Consider the following 16,801-nt stretch of genomic DNA (forward strand, 5'->3'; position numbering starts at 1 on the left):
CCTCCCAGGATGGTCAGTTAACAGGTCTCAGGAATGAAAAGGGTCTGAACAGGAGAGTGGTGGCCACGGTGGGTGCGTGAGTACTACCTGGGAGCTTCAGTCACGGCATTAGTGAGATGTGAGGATCGTGTGAGTGTGGGCAGGAGGGAAGCTTAGGGTACGAAGAGTTTTGCCTTCCGTCCGTGGATACATGCTTATGACATTCACGCAGATAGACGCTCAGATGATGGTAGCTGTAGGATCGAAATGCTGAATTCAAAGAAGAAAATGGGTTATTTTTAGATGGGATAATAAGAACGAAATTTTTGTTGAGGAGTTGACATTTCAACTGGGTCCTAACAGATGGGAAGAATCTGGAGACGAGGCAAGAAGGAATAATTGGGGAGAACAGAGGTCAAGAGACAGAGCTGGTGTAGCACAGCTGGGATTAGGGACTAACACATCTATTCGTAGTTGGAGACAAATTTGTGAAGGCACAGTAAGCCAAATCAAAGGCGGTATTACAGCTCTTGTTAAGGAGCTTATGCTTGCTGATGAGCGATGGGAGTGTTGCAGAGACTGGGGAGGGGAGAGCACGGATTTGAAAGGTCAGCTGGGAGAAGATTAAAATAAGGAAGGTAATGAGCATGTTAAGTAAGGAACTGGAAGAGTAAGATAAGAAGAAAGGAAGATGAACAAACGGAGAACTGACAAGGCTTTGGTGCATCTGCACTGAGTTTTTTCTAAGTGCTTATAATGAGGAAATTTAATGTAATTACCAAAGGAATGCTGTGAGACGTAGACCAACATCTTGGACTTCCTTTTTGGGGAAATGCTGGAGACTGAGGAAGGAGAAATAAGGAAGAGCAGAAGATAATCCTGATAATTAAAATCCCCAACCACTTGGAGGAAGGTGGATGTTAACAGAACTAGGGGATGCAGAAGTAGAAACAGGACCAGGGGGAATGATAACAGCAATGACAGAAGTTGATGTATTTGGAGTACATCTGCGGGGGTCTCGGTGTCTACGAAACAGGGTAATGCCCATGTTTCCACTGCCCACTACTTCTCCTATATCTCCATCTAGCTTCGATTCCAATTTCACTTCGCATGTTACCACTTTTCATTTTTTTCTGTACTTTTGTCTTTGTTGGCCAATGCCCTTTTTCATGATGTCCATGCAGAACGTCAAGTGGGTTTATCGAGGAAACGAGGCAGCAACGCAACATGCCCTGTGCATGAACTTGGTAGCAGATGCACATGCTCAACTACTCGAGGACTTGGAAAGAAGACACGGTCACTCAGCGACGGCCGTGTGCCTCCATTATTTGTGTAGTGACATGGGGATTGAACAGTGAAAATGGAAGTCTGTTCTTTATGCAACTGTTCAGCCCGTCCACAAGTTTCTGCGGAGATTCCGGCCGCATGGTTGGAGGAGGGCTGTTAAATAAAGAAGTAATAACCGAAACTGCGCTTGTGAGGATCCCGCAAAGTGAGGAGTGCCGCAGCCCTCCCGCCTCTCTCTTCCTGGCTCCTCAGTGGCTGGGGAGGTACGCTAAACCCCGCGGCTGTCCCCGTGGCTCCAGGCTAAGGACTGGAAGCCAGCCAAGACACGGCGGACTTGTCAGTGCTAATGGTCTCTTTCCTCCTTTTGATGGCTGAAGTTCTCGTGGCTGGCGAATTCCTCACACTGTCTACAACAGATAAGTATAATCTGTGGTCTAAATAGGAAAGGAGAAACCTCAGATGTGTTGATTCCTGGCCCCGTGCTCAGCTGTGAGGTCCTCAAAAGGCTTCCAACTCAGGTTCCCGGCACATTGGCTAAGGCTCAACATTGAGACCGGACAGACTTGTCTCATGAGTGGAGGTCACTGGCCCACCACTTTCCTCTTGACTCTATTGCTTATGGGGATTTTGAAGTCTGGTCAAAAATAAATTAAAATATCCCTACAATTCCAAGCCAGACCTCACTGTACTCTATCACACGGGATAGCCAAGAAACAAGTCCAGGGCACATCAGGTTGAGCTGAGGTCCAGCAACCCATATTTCACTTTCTGTAAAATCTGGATAGGGACAGTTTTGACAATCGTGGTAAATTTTTGATATGCCTCTGATGTTTCTAATCCTGCCCGAGCTTCTCCAAAAGAATTCCCCTTAACCATACCTCCCAATGTAATTTCCTGAGAACGACTAGGCACAGAAATACCTTCCAAGTGAGTTTTCCAGACAATTACACTTGCAGAAAGGCAATTAATACCAACGAACAATATACACGTCTTTATGTAAAATGTGGCCTTCGATGCTGCTTGCTGAAGATGTTTATAGTGCTGTTATCTTTATTATATAAATTACAGCTGTGTTCAGCAATATACACAGAGTCTCTTGGAGAAATGTTTACATGGAACACTAAATGTGGCTACATGTACTACAATGTCTTGTGATTAGACTTTTAATTAAATTCAGCTCAGGTAACTGCTTTATAGAATATATGTTAAAATTACAAACCTCTTCCAGACCCAGGTGCCCTATAACAATAACCATTCAGGGGTCATCTATTGCCTTGAGCAAAAAGCTATGCAATAGGCAATCAGAAATTGCTCGGGGCTTCAGTGAAATCAAAATGGGGCCAACAATAATTGGCCCTGAAGTGTGTTGAAACCATTTTTTAAATAATTTCTGGGATCCTGTTGTTTATTCATTCTTTGAGAGTAAAAACATTTACATTAAATAAATCAGAGTCTGAATGTATAATAATGAATTCCATTTATATGAAGAATTTTTTAAATACTTAAATTAATCCCTGAACTCATGTTTATATGACTGATGTATTCTTCATTATCAAACAAACAGTTCAGTTAATACTGGCTAAGTTACCAGTGGAATAACAAGGCTTAGACACTAGCCAACAAATATCAAAGCTAAAACTGGACCCTATCTTTCTGAGTATTAGTACCATTTAAAGCCTAAAATTGTACATCATGTACTTTTAATTATGTTTGCTTTCCAAAGTGCCACACCAAAACCAATGTATTTTCTTAACGAAGAGGAATCACCAGAAACATCTTGAGACGAAGCTGAACATTGACTGAGTAAATTAATTATAAATACTGATGCTTCCTTCTTGATTTCCTTATTAGGAAGGACTTTATGGCTTAAATCAAAAAGATCTGTTTACAAATTTGCTAAACTCTCATATTTGAAAGACATGGAAGAGAAGGACAACATCCCCAGAACAACAAATTAGTGTATTCAATGTCTTTTTTTTCCTAGAATCCTAAATGGTTAAACATCAGAGCCCAGACCATGATATAAAAGTTCTACAGTTGTTATTACCTCAACTCATTCTTTATTACTTTCTTTTCTCTTTTCTTATTAAAATGTTAATGAAGTATTAGATTCACCTGCCAAGAATGAATTCATCCCCTGGTTTGCATTTAGGAGAACAATGCTTATTTTAATTCTTAGGAAACAAATCACAAAGGAACTTGTAAGAGATACAGAAATTTGAAATCTCCCTAAAAGAAAATATATCCTGTTTACATCAAGTTATTTTGGGAATCATAAAATATCCTTAGAATTTTTCAAAATAAAAACTAGTATAATGGCTTTTATAATACTCAGGTCAAGCATTCAGGAGTTAAAGGTTAAGAAATAATATTTAGTTTTATTTAGTTCAGTGGAAAAGTGCATTGATTTCCATAAAGATTACAGATTCTTACATTGTTACTCTAATATATCTTATTTTCGTCACAGTGGGTCAATAATTATCTAATTAACCATTTATCTTAATCAAGGTCACAATTTTTACATCATTTATTATAAACTGACATCTTGCATTATATATGTGATTGACATGCCTTCTCTTGCTCCTCTTAAGTAATGAGAATTAATTTTTGTTGGGCTTTGAAAGTGGTAATAGTCTGTGCCATGTTAGTTTAAGATGGCAAGATATTCGGGGCGCCTGGGTGGCTCAGTCGGTTAAGCATCCGACTCTTGGTTTCGGCTCAGGTCATGATCTCACAGTTCCTGAGATCGAGCCCCACATCTGGCTCTGCACTGACAGCAGCTAGCCTGCTTGGGGTTCTCTCTCATGTCCTTTCTCTCTCCTTCCTTCTCTTTCTGCCCGTCCACCACTCTCACTCTCTCTCTCTCTCAAAATAAATAAACTTCAAAAATTATTTTCTAAAAAGACGGCAAGATGTTCGTGTCACAGTGTGAAAGAGAGCTGTGGGTTTCAGAGGATGGATGTCCGATGAAGGGAACAGAGCATCACAGGATACAATATGCATCTCCCCTCGGCTTTCATTCCCGTTTACTGTCACTAAGTTATAAAATTGCAGCATGATGGGTCTATGTCTGTTTTACATACAGTACTAAGTCTGCTAGGGTGCCTTTTACGAATAAGGACAAAAAAAATCAGTGCTTTATGAATGCTTCTGCCCATTCACTTGCCCCATAAAGAAGTTTCTGTGTTTGATCTCCCACTTGATTCAACTTCATATATTTGAAGAAGGAGCTGAATTGGCCACTCAGTCTCTCGTGGTCTTCCTGGTGCACAAGGCAGTGAACGGACTGGACGTCTGTGGATTAGGACTGTTAAGGGTGGGGCAGAATTGTTCATCTTTTTTTTTTTTTAATTTTTGTTAACTTTATTTATTTTGAGAGAGACAGAGACAGTGAGAGTTGGGGAGGGGCAGAGAAAGGAGACAGAGAATTCCAAGCAGGCTCTGCACTGTCAGCACAGAGGAGCCCGAAACGGGGCTTGAACCCACGAAACCGTGAAATCGTGACTCGAGTTGAAACCAAGAGTCGGATGTTTAACTCACGGAGCCACCCAGGCGCCCCAGGGTGGGGCAGAATTTTTAGACAGTAAATTGTGTACAGAGATTTCAGAAGAATTACAATGAAAGGGAAAAAAATAAATGAACACACAGTAAAATGATTCTACAAAGCACTGCAAAGGACTGTGTTCTCTTCTTGTTCATGAGAACTGTGATCAAGAAACAACTTATTTTGAAATTACTTTTTGATTTACGTGCTGTGGTTTTTGACATGGCCTTCTGACCAGAACATGGAAAACTTGCTTTGCAAAGACTACTTTTTGTTGGTTTACTTATCCGTATAAAAAGATTACCATAATAACCAAGACCCATCAATTAAAATAGAGTATTTTCTTTTAAAATGTTTGCACAATTTTCTGTGATTTTTTTTAAGTAGGCTCCATGTGTAGTGCAGAGCCAAACATGGGACTCGACTCACAACGCTGAGACCAAAACCTGAGCCAAGATCAAGAGTTGAGCTTAACCATCTGAGACACCCAGGTCCCCCAATTTTCAGTGATTTGTAAATATTTTCATTTCTATGTGTAACTTTAGATTGAAATGCTTTCCTGGTTTACCTCAAACTTAACTTCGGTATATGGCAAATGACCACATATTCTCCCCAACCCTGTATGCAAGCCCCTTTTCAATATGACTTTGCTTTTCTTTCCGTTAAGGGCTGGAGTGTATTTCTTCAAACTTTATCTTGCTCATGAGCTTTGCTTTGACAAATGGCATGTTAGCAAATGTAACGCAAGGCGAAGTTTGAAAAGTGTGCCCTCTCTTGCTGCCGGGAAAGTTCCATCGTGATTAGTTTACTGAAGAAACAGCAGTCTGGTATCGAGAGGCCCCAGCCTTCCGACACGTCCAGCTGAGATGTGCACACCTGAGTGACACTATCCTGGACCACCCTGCCAAATGTGCCCAGCCCAGGACTGCCCAGGCAACCCACAAGGTCAAGGGCAGATAAATCACTGTCTTATGCAACTAAACTTTGGTGGCCAGTTTGTTATGCGGCAAAAGCTAACTGATACCTTTACTTCCTTTTTCTCTTCTTTATAGATGGCTTAACACAAGTTCTTAAAGGAACACCAAAGTAAGCGTGTGAGCCAACCAAAACTGTATGCGCACCATTACATGTTTTACTTTGACTCACAAACTTAAATCTAGTCATGGATAATAACAGATGTACTATTATCTCCACTACAAATACAGAAGACACGACCGTATTCTAAAACTGCATCGCGGAAACCAAAGTACAACAGGTACCTGATGGTCTTTCCTGGGTCGGCCTCGATGGTCCAGGTACAATGCAGGTTGTTGTCATAGGGAGCAGGGTAGCCGGGAGACAGGATGCGCCCTGACGTGGCAGCATGGATATGACCACCACACTCCGCTGCGAGAGACAGGGAAACAGGAGGGGATTCACTCCAGGCCCACGGATTTCCATACAGCTCTTTTAATAACAACCACCCAAACCATCAGGTCCACATTATACACACAACCAAACAAAATCACATTCGTCCGTCTCCATCATTTGTTTCCTTTACTTATTCCCAAGCATCATCCTGACGGAAAGACATTATCTGCTACGTAATTAAAGTCGAGAGTATAAAACAATGAAACACTTGAGTTATAATTCCAATAGTAATTCTGTGCAGACAGCCTCAGTAAAACAGTACCAGGAAATCGTCCTTTCCTACAGAAAACAAGAAACTACAAAAAGACATGCATATCTTGGAAATACATAAAAACCTACACTGCAGAGAGAGCGGAAGAACCCTGCCCTCTTCCGAAGCACCGTGGGGCTCCTGCTCTCAGGTATGCTTTTGTGTAGTGAGGAGGCCAACTTCCCAACTCACCTACACAGGAAGGCAGGGGCTTGTCCCACACTCTCCGGTCGCCACTCAGGCAGGTCAGACTGTTGCTGCCATGCATGGCATAGCCTGGGTTACAGCTGTACAGAACTACAGTGTCAGTGAAGTGGCCTTCATCTCGGATCCTATAGCCATAGTTAGGGATTCCTGGATCCTCACATTTTACTAGGTCAAAACCTATGAGAAAGGAGGGGAAAGATTGAGTAGAAGTAACGGTAGACTGTAGGTTAGCATCAAATAAAGATGAGATGGTGTAGGTTATCAAATGCCTCCCGGAGCTTGGAAAGAAAAAGAAGACTGTGAATTTAAAAAGGGAAAAACACAGTGGGTCTCGACTGGACTTATTTGGTAACCATGTGTCGTCTCGTGATGCTTGATAATTTTATTTGTTCTTATCTGTTTACATAACTATACGGAGAGCCTCTTCTCCTAAGACTTCCAAATTCTCGTCTGCGAATCTAGGTTGCCTGCCAGCATGCTGAATTCCCCAGTAAGCCTTAGAGCCTTGTCTCATGGAGCTGTAAGCTTTGCCTACTTCCACATTCCTTCTGCCAAGCTCGAACTCTCCAGAAGGAGGGACCAGCCATGCCTGTGTGGCACAGAGCCTGAAAGGCACTCTTCAGGGTCCTTACTGCCAGCACGGACTGTAACCTACAGTCGTGACCCGCCCACCTTCACACCATCTTTCTCTATAACTGCAAGAGCTTAAGCGTCACGGGAAACTGAAAAGTTGTTCCTACTCACAGAAGGCAGGCTTGTGAATTTCCACCTGCCACACTGCTGTGGCAGACAGTTAGGGGGGCTTCTGGGCAGCTAACTCCATGTGCAACGGAAATCCCAGAAATGAATCACTATAATGACTTCGCCAAACTTAGCTCTTAAACTCAAAGAAATAGATGACAGAAATGAAGATTTAGCTTCTGCAGTACTGAGAGCTGTATATTGCTTTTATGGGAGGCAATATATTATGGCCATCTGTGGAGACAGTCTTCCACTAACATTTCTCCCCTTGTATCCCGATGCAAATGTTGACTGTTTTAAAAAGGAGAGCTGGGAACTTGATGTACCACATGGTCTGTTAACATTAACTTCCACCTAACTTTGACTTCTTCCTTTCAGAAAAAAAGAAAGAAAATAAAAAAAGAAAAGAAAAGGGGGGGAGGGAAAGAGAGAGAGAGAGAGAGAGAGAGAGAGAGAGAGAGAGGGAGGGAAGGAAGGAAGGAAGGAAGGAAGGAAGGAAGGAAGGATGGATTTGTGATTTTTGATAGATCGGCCTGCCAGACTTGCATTTGAGATGGTTTCCATGGAGGACAATATATCCATAAATTCGCAACATAATGCCACCCTGATGATCTCTATATAATCAGGATTTGAGTTCTGCAGTTTTGTACAGGGGAGAGAAAATGACATGTGGTCATTTACACTCAAGTTGCTAACTCTCTTCCTAAAAGTGTCCACCATAAAGTATTAGTCATTACTAACTATGCCTTTACAATAACTCTGATCTATTTAAGAAATGCAAATACTGAAAAACCTTGGATTGTGACTAACTCATTCTGTGAGTCTTCTGCAAGATGAGCAAACATTTCTAACAAATTTTAACTTGATACACGAGCGATGTCTTCCGATACGAGTAGTACGTGCGGTCGAACGTCACGTGATCCCAACTGAGCCAAGGGTTCTTGAGATTCGCTTTGATCTACAAGTGCCTTGGATGACAAGTGTGTTTCTGGAATGAATTATGCTGGCAAACCAAGGTTTTATTGTAATTTTAACTCCAGTTGCCCAGAAGGAAAGAACATAAGAGAACATCAATTCCAGGGCAAAACAAAGGGATATTTTAATTGCCACAAAGGGGAGGCAGGCGTTTAGGGGAAGGGTCTCAGGGCTCACGCAGATATTTGACTACTCTAATCTGACCACAGACAGCCAACACACCGGGGAGAAAGCAAGCCAGTATCCTGCTGAAGTCGCGTCTGACAGACAACCACAGGACAGACGTGTCGCAAAAGGCTCTACCCATCAATTAGTCTTTGCTTCTCCTTCTACAAAAGGGAAAACGGACCCGGAGTCTTCGTTGTTGTTGCTCTATGTGGTTCTTGGGTTGGAAGCACGGGGATCTGAGCAGTGCTTTAAAGCAAGGCCGCAGGGTGTGAGGAACTGAGGACAGAACCAGCAAGGAGGTGCGGCCATGCCTAAGGAGGGCCCCGCTCCTCGTAACAGGTAACGTCTCAGATGTTCCACTGCTTTGAAGTCAAGTTAGGTATTTAAGTATCAAATGCCAGCGGGAGATAAAATTGAAAATATTCAGTAGACAAACAAAAGCCAGGTATCAACAAGAGCCAGGGGTCTTCACCAGCGTCCACACCCTTGTGCCAGGACGCCGGGTAAGCCAAGGAATCCATACGAGGAGTTGACAGCCTACATGCTCAAGGACATGCAGGGATTATCAACGAAGAGCAAAGTCCGTGCAGGACAGCAGGCCCTGGGAGACAGTTACGACCTCCTGTCCCGTGGAAATTCACACCTGGCGGGACACGAGCCTCCGACCTTTCAAGGAGCACCAGAAATCGGGATTCCTTTTTAGTTTATAATGATTGTTGAGTGAATACATATTCTGAAAGTGGAGATGTTTAAAATCCAGAATCAGATTGTTAAAGCCAGATGTCAGCAACACAAAGGACCAGATGGTTTATTGGCTTTTGGTGAAGGCTTTAATGGCACTCGGAATGGGAGAAAAAGTTGGCAGATCCATCTAATGTTTCTTAGATTTTTTTTTTAAGTTTATTTATTTTGAGAGAGACAGAGACAGCACAAGCGGGCGAGGGACAGAGAGGGAAGGAGAGACAGAGAATCCCAAGCAGGTTCCATGCTGTCAGCACAGAGTTCAATGTGGGGCTCGAACTCAGGAAACTGTGAGATCCTGACCTGAGCCAGAATCAAGAGTCGGACGCATAACTGACTGAGCCCCCCCCAGACCCCTCACCTAACGCTTCTAAACTAAGCTTTGAAACACAAGCACCTGCTGTGGAGTACTAAGGCCTGGACGAGGAAATGGTCAAGCTTGCCCAGGACCTCCCATGATGAGGACCAGTTGCTTCTGGGTGACAGAGAACTGTTTTGTTATAAAAGATTCCCTTGGCAGAGGTGTGTGCCCGTGCTGATAAAGTAATGACATTGAACTTCCTGTGTGATTTGTGCACTTTCTCACGAGCTTCTAGTCTGCAGCTTTACAGACAAACCTCTACAAGTAACCACTTGCGTTAAAACCTTTCTGGAGGAACGTAAAAAAGAACATTAGAGGGCAAATAATAAAACAACTAAAGATGTACTAATAAAAAAGTCTGCCAAGCCTTCTTTGGGTTGATTTTTTTTTTTTTTGAGAAAGATTTGACAGCTTTTTCTATCATTTAATCTTGAATTAAAAAAAAACAACACAACACATCCTATCACACAGTTGAGTCAAGTTGTCTCTGAAAGGGTAGTTGCTATCTCCAGTACCTGTGGTACTTGCTTTCTTACGGTGCCTTCTAGTAGTTTTTCAAAAGTTTGCTTATGTCTTCAACGGCATCATGAAATTCCTTATGTATAAAAAGTCCTACACTCGATTACTAAGCACCCAAAGCCTCTAGGCCCATCCAACGTCATGATAGGAAATACATTCCTCTTCCCTGTCAGACAGTTGAAAAGTATTTGGACATTCCAGAATTCAGTTTTCCAATTTTCAGTCCACCAAAGAGAGCTTTGTTCACACAAAATGCCCCACATGATTTAATAGTTCATTTCCAGTTACAGGTGGACCCATAGACTTTATTCCTGGAGAAAGCATTGAAAGTGGTATTGATCAATGTCTTGAAACGGCTGGAGAAATCCTCAGAAACCCCACATTTCCCTCGCTGTTGGGACTGTTGGACTCAGTCCGTCCACAAGCACCGGAAACACATCCCCGCTCTGCTCTCTTCCCACAAACTGCTGAATTCATTTCGACTGAGTTTGGCTTGCTTTGTGGTTAAGGAGTTGTAACATCATTGTGACTCTGAAAACATTTCAACACCGCTTTTAAACACCGGTGAACTCATAAGTTGTACTGATGTCTAACAGCAACATTCTGAGGCAGCAAAAAACTCCCTGATGAATTCCATGACTATTTCAGGAAAAAAAAATTTCCTGTGGTTAATCAAAACTACCTCAAAAAGTATTTTTAAGATTTATCTTTAGATCTCAAAGATACTCCTCCAAAGAAGAGACATTTCCATTTTAATCTGAATCGGAAACACTTTATAATGACCAATCTTAATACTGCTAAAGGGTGACGACTTTAAAAATATAGAGAAGATGTCCCTTCCTGTCTTGGAGCCACCAGCCTGCATGAAATCAGTGTAGCAAATACTGGTTCTGTATATTCTTTTAGGCCACAGAACCTTTAAAAAAGATTAAAGCCAGTTATTTATTTCAAAACATTATCTATTAAGAGTTGTGATTGGTACTGAATTTATTTAGTAATTCCATTTGTGTCTATTTCCTGTGATTTCTCCTGAGGTCATATAAGTAGCAAAGATGCTTTGGACTAAATGTTCCAGGGAAAACAGGCTGTAAACATCAGGCAGATGGAAATGACTTCTCCACATCTTTTGCAGTATTTACCCAGTCTTAATATTTTTTAAGGATTAAATGGTATATATCTTGAGCATCTAACAAAATAATAGCATTATAAGAGACTTCCACTTAACTCTCAAGTATCTGGTCTAGTTCTTATCTTCCCCATAAAGCACTTGTGTGAGACAAGAATTTGCCCTGGATCTGATCCATTCTGTGCCTGCAGGCTGAATGAGGCCTGCAGTCATGAATTTCCCCAGCCTCTGTCTAAACAGCTTTTGAGAAGGTGCTTTCTCGTGTAGGCGAGCTTTGAGAACCACAACTGAGAAAGAAGCATATTCCTCATTCACAAATCTGATACCTTCTCCTACAAACAACTGAAAAAGCTTCAAATATTCACAGAATCCTGTCATCATTTAACTTTGCCTGACACTTATTTCAATTTGAATAATGTACCTTTTGGTAAAAATCTCCTTAGTAATCTAAGAAAAGGTTGCCATGTGCAAAACCCAAAAAAACCAAAAACCAAAACAAACAAAACACACAAACACACAGAAAGGGACATGGCTTTCACATCTGCTTTCAGTAAAAAGAAGTACAGTAAAACGTTAGTTTGTGAGCATATTTTGTTCTGGAAACATGCTTGTCATCCAAAGCACTTGTATATCAAAGTGAATCTCCAGAATCATTGGCTCAGGTGTGCTCATGTGATGCTCAGAGGTAGGTACTAGTCACATTGCAAGGTATCGCTCGTGTATCGAGTTAAAAGGATTTGCAGTCATCTGGAAAGAAACGTTGCTTGAGACCAGAGTGCTGTTTCAGGTTATTTTGGTGCTTCACTTGAAAAGTAAAGTTCACTGATGAAGAATTTCCTGAAATGTTTGGATTCCTGCTCTTAAACCCAAGTCTCATTATTTAAGAATGAAACTCTAGATGAAGTATGTGTACTTGCATTGGAGTTTTAAGTTATTATTTACAAAATTACACATCAGTGCTGGTTTTTACCTACAACTGTTCTTGGTTTCAAACTGATTTTTTTCTATCAGCTAGTTTTTTTATCGTTTATTTTCCCCCAATATTATTTTATGACTGATGTTATTTCATCATTATGGGAGATGATACTGAGAATTTCCCCCAAATAGCAGTGTTCAACAGGATGGTGAAAACGTTTGAACAGAAAAATGAACTCCTGAGCTCCAGAGTGAGATATCAAAAAGCCCGCTGAAGTCCGGAGTGAAAATCAGATAGCCAAAGTAGCTACTTCTCTGGAACCATCTTGGTTTTCACGAAATATGTCACTAACAAACCATAAAGTAAGGTAATCATAGCTAAGAATTCTTGCAGTCAATCCTAAAATATTTTGTAATTCTAAATATATTGTATAGACCCAAAATGAGCCATTAATGTGGAATATACTCTGACCTCGCGTGGAGTTTATACAGTGATTCAAGGTGTTAATACCAGTTCCGGGAGGGCTTCGTGAAACACTTTGCACTGTCCGCCTTCTCCCTGATGTTTACCACTGCACACGGCTTATGCCTGTTGAGAGTATTTACAACTGAGGATGGAGACTTGGCAGCCACATCAGGGTCAGCATCTACACCAGGGCAGGGAAAGGGTGGGCCAAGGGCATTTTACTCTGTGTTAGTTTTTAAATGCATCCAACTGGTGAAGACGGTGGCAACTCATACACTGTGGTAAGAACTTATAATTAGCACATTGTCTGAATTTTTAAGACATGTTTACTATGACTATGAGGCAGGGAATTTGTTAGTTACTGTGAGTAGAAGTGAACAGAACAGGGCCCTCTTGTCCATGGTCTACTTACCTACACAGCAAAAAAAAAAAAAGTATTTTAAAAACAATAAGAGGGGTACATGGGTGGTTCAGTCGGTAAAGCATCTAACTTTGGCTCAGGTCATGACCTCATGGTTTGTGAGTTCGAGCCCCGCACTGGGCTCTTTGCTGTTAGCACAGAGCTTTTTTTGGATCCTCTGTCCCTCTCTCTCTCTGCCCCTCTCCTGCTTGTGCTTTCTCTCTCTCTCAAATATAAACTTAAAAAAAAGATATGATACTTGTTACAGCAAAGGTCTGTGGGAAGGTTGAGAGAGGCACAGAAGGAAAGAGGAAGGTGGGACACAACTTTGCAGAAGAGATAAAACTGAGCTGTTCCAGAAGGAGAGTAGACATTGGCGGTCACAGAACCAGAAGAGAACTCTCCAGATAAAGTCTTCATTATTATGTGGAGGTTTGGAAGAACATGGTGTATCCTGGGATGGAGACCAATTTCCGGTAGCATCTCACTGATGCTTTGCTGTAAAAATCAGGGAAGGGCTATCCTGCAGCCGCGGGGAGTGCACAGTGAGTCAGCCTGCAGTGCGATGTTGGTGGGCAAACAGGTGTGTGCACAAGGAAGTGACACACAGATATTTGTAGGTATTTGTATTTCAGAGAGAATCAGTGGCAATATGGAGTGCGGACTGGAGTGAGGGAATAAAACAGGAAACAATTAAAAGATGTTTATCTAGCACTGAGGTCGGCTGCAGCAGTGGGATACAGGGTAGTGCACGGGGTAAAGTCACGTGTGTGTGCAAAACACGCAAACGTGTCATCATGCAAGGGGAGCCCGAGATGCAAGTAGAGGCAGCAGAGGGATGGCTGTGATGGAGAGGTGACACAAGGGAGAGAAGAGAGCTCGCACGAGGGTTTTGAGGGAGAAGAGAAACATCACGTCAGGTCCTGATGTCATCTCCTAACAAACCAATGTATGATCCAGGAAAAGAAACCCTTTCATTAACACCTTCTTCTACAAATAACTACAAATAAACATGCTCTGAAGATATTTAGGGCACGAAACAAGAAAGGCTTATGGATCTTACTGTCCAATAGAGGAATCAGACACGATAAGGAATAGCAACAGACCTTCATGAGCACATCAGCAACAGAAATATGGAAGCCATGGATGACACCACCACAACCCTAACAGCTGTCCCTCCCCATCTCTATTTTCTGTCGCTTTTCTGCTTTTCCTGATTACTTTTGTGTTTTCTGGTGTTCACTACTTTTTATATTGGAGAGAATAGTAGGAGGAACACAGAATTTTTTTTTTTTTTTTTTTTATTATTAGCACCATGCTCTAACCAACTGAGCTAACCAGCTGCCTCGGAATGCTTTGTTTTTTGTTTTTTTGTTTTTTGTTTTAATAGGAAGTTCTCTAAATTTTTATAAGTTTCGCTCCTATCATACAGAATTAAACTTAGTCAGGTGGTTAATATTAGTATTTGTCTGACATCACCATTCTGTACGTTCAGACTATCCAAGTCCTCTACATTTAAGTTTTAAGCAAAAATGTTGAAGTAAAAGAGTACTTTAATTGTAAATATAAGCTATTAATACTGTTTTCATAAAATGTACTTTTCGTTATGATTTCTATGTGATGATGAAGCTAGTAATTTATATATAGTAGCTTAGTCTAGTAACACTTCATTGGATTGATAAAATACATTGGGAGTATAATATCCTACTATAATCTTTTCCTTTTTTGACCTAATATTAATGGGTATTAAAGTAAAAAAAAAAGATGATTTAGATAATTTTATTGAGAAAACATATCTGGAAAATCTCCTTCTCTAATCTACGGCATTAATTAAATCATTTCTTTAACATCTTTTTATAGTGTCTACTGTACTTCAGATAATTTCCTAGGTACTGGAAATACAAAATTAATTGATCTCAGTCCTGGCTCACCAGGAGCTCACAATCTGTACAGAAAGACAAATAATATACAGCAGTGAACATCTTACATTTTAATGGGACATCCATTCAATACACACATATTAAACACTTAATTTATAATATATTTCACGAGATACTAAATCCTATTTCAGTATACAGGCAGAGCCTTGCCCTTTAGGGCCGACAGTTTAATTGGAAGTGTTCCTACTACATCACCAAGTGCTTAAGAAGAACAGAATGCACACACATTCTAGGAGGCAGCTGGAAGAGTTCACCAAGCTGGAGTCTTATGTCCTTCGTCAGGACTTCTGGGAAAACAGGATGCTAGTACAGGGCAACCCATTTATAGGCAGCCACACAGTATGAAATATGGCTGCTTCTAAATGAGCCACCTGTACTTTCCAAGGGGTACACAGGTGACCGCAAGTAACACGCCATGCTTGATTGTGGATGCTTCTTTCGGTTTTACGAGTAAAAACAAACATACATGCATACATATACACATTTATACGAAGGGATATCCAGAAGTACAATGAAACAAGTTCAACCAACCATATATCACATTTAATTGACTACATAAAATGCAATTTGATTATTTTCAGAATATATTCCCTAATAGAATGGTAGCTTTTACATTTCTTATTTGCAGATTAAGAAGTAACTTCCTCTCTGAAAAAGACTGTTTTCCACGGTGGGGTTGGGGTGGAGTTAGGAATAATATGCCTAAAAAAAAACCTCAAGCATATTTTTATTTTAAATTCTGAAATTCACTAATTGCTTAAAATAACTTGACTATTCCAAGAATCTGATTAACTACTGTTGATTTCCTTAAAATTTAGCTGTGGGAGTTGCAGTCCTGAAGAATCTTCATGGCCAAATACGAAGTTCAGAAGGAATGAAAACGCTAACAATTCACACTTAAATAATTTGATATCAAAACAGGGAAGAAGTTAAAGCTAGATTGAACACAGATTTCACTAGCTCGAGAAAATAAATATCAATATATAGAACCAAGACAAAGTGGCAAGTCAGTCTTCTACCAATATATTTATCAAAAATACCACAATTAAAATATATTTTGATCATATTACAATTGCATGTTTTTAAACCCCAAGACACAGTTTCAGCAATGTTTTAAGAAACTTGAGCATTCCTACATAATTCAATTACGTAATTATCTTAAAAAAATTTTTTTTTAATCTTCATTTTTGAGAGAGAGACAGACCGTGAGCAGGGGAGGGGCAGGGAAAGAGGGAGGCACAGAATCTGAAGCAGGATCCAGGCTCTGAGCTGTCAGCACAGAGCCCGACACGGGGCTCAAACCCACGAAGTGTGAGATCATGACCTGAGCTGAAGTTGTACTCTTAATCGACTGAGCCCCCCAGGCAACCCAAACTATGTAACTATTTTTAATGATAGAAAATTTTCAGATTTTTTTTTTTGCCATATTGCTTATGAAAGTCTTGATCTGTGAAATGAAAATGGTGGGGAGAGTGGGGAACGGGAAAATAGGAACACATCAGTGAGTTATTTTTAAAACCATCATTTCTTGATAGTGGAATTTTTAGCATATAATATTAATTCCCATGGTCTAAAACTTGATGTTTATATTTGCATATTATCTGCATATGGGAATATCATGATTAACAATGCATTTACTTTTTATTGTACTTTAATAGAGAACTATAAGTTGTGGTTAATTTATTGTTTTCCCCCATGGATCTCATGGTCCTCTTTCCACTTAGGAACAAAATAAATAGACGGGGCAGTGATTCCAGATGCTTATTTCCATA

At 40.7% G+C, this 16,801-nt stretch overlaps 1 protein-coding gene across 1 annotated transcript in view; it reads right to left on the reverse strand.

Annotated features, from left to right (window-relative positions):
* The window catches only part of CSMD1 (CUB and Sushi multiple domains 1), a gene marked incomplete at its 5' end in the record, with an annotated part of 688,146 nt that overhangs the window by 314,614 nt on the left and 356,731 nt on the right, over window positions 1-16,801 (reverse strand). Inside the window, 2 exons of the mRNA XM_047855978.1 lie at window positions 6,070-6,196; window positions 6,663-6,854. Coding sequence (XP_047711934.1) covers window positions 6,070-6,196; window positions 6,663-6,854 — 319 coding nt within the window. The remainder of the gene's footprint in view (window positions 1-6,069; window positions 6,197-6,662; window positions 6,855-16,801) is intronic.

The sequence above is a fragment of the Prionailurus viverrinus genome, chromosome B1, assembly GCF_022837055.1.
Source record: "Prionailurus viverrinus isolate Anna chromosome B1, UM_Priviv_1.0, whole genome shotgun sequence".
Lineage (NCBI taxonomy): Eukaryota > Metazoa > Chordata > Mammalia > Carnivora > Felidae > Prionailurus > Prionailurus viverrinus.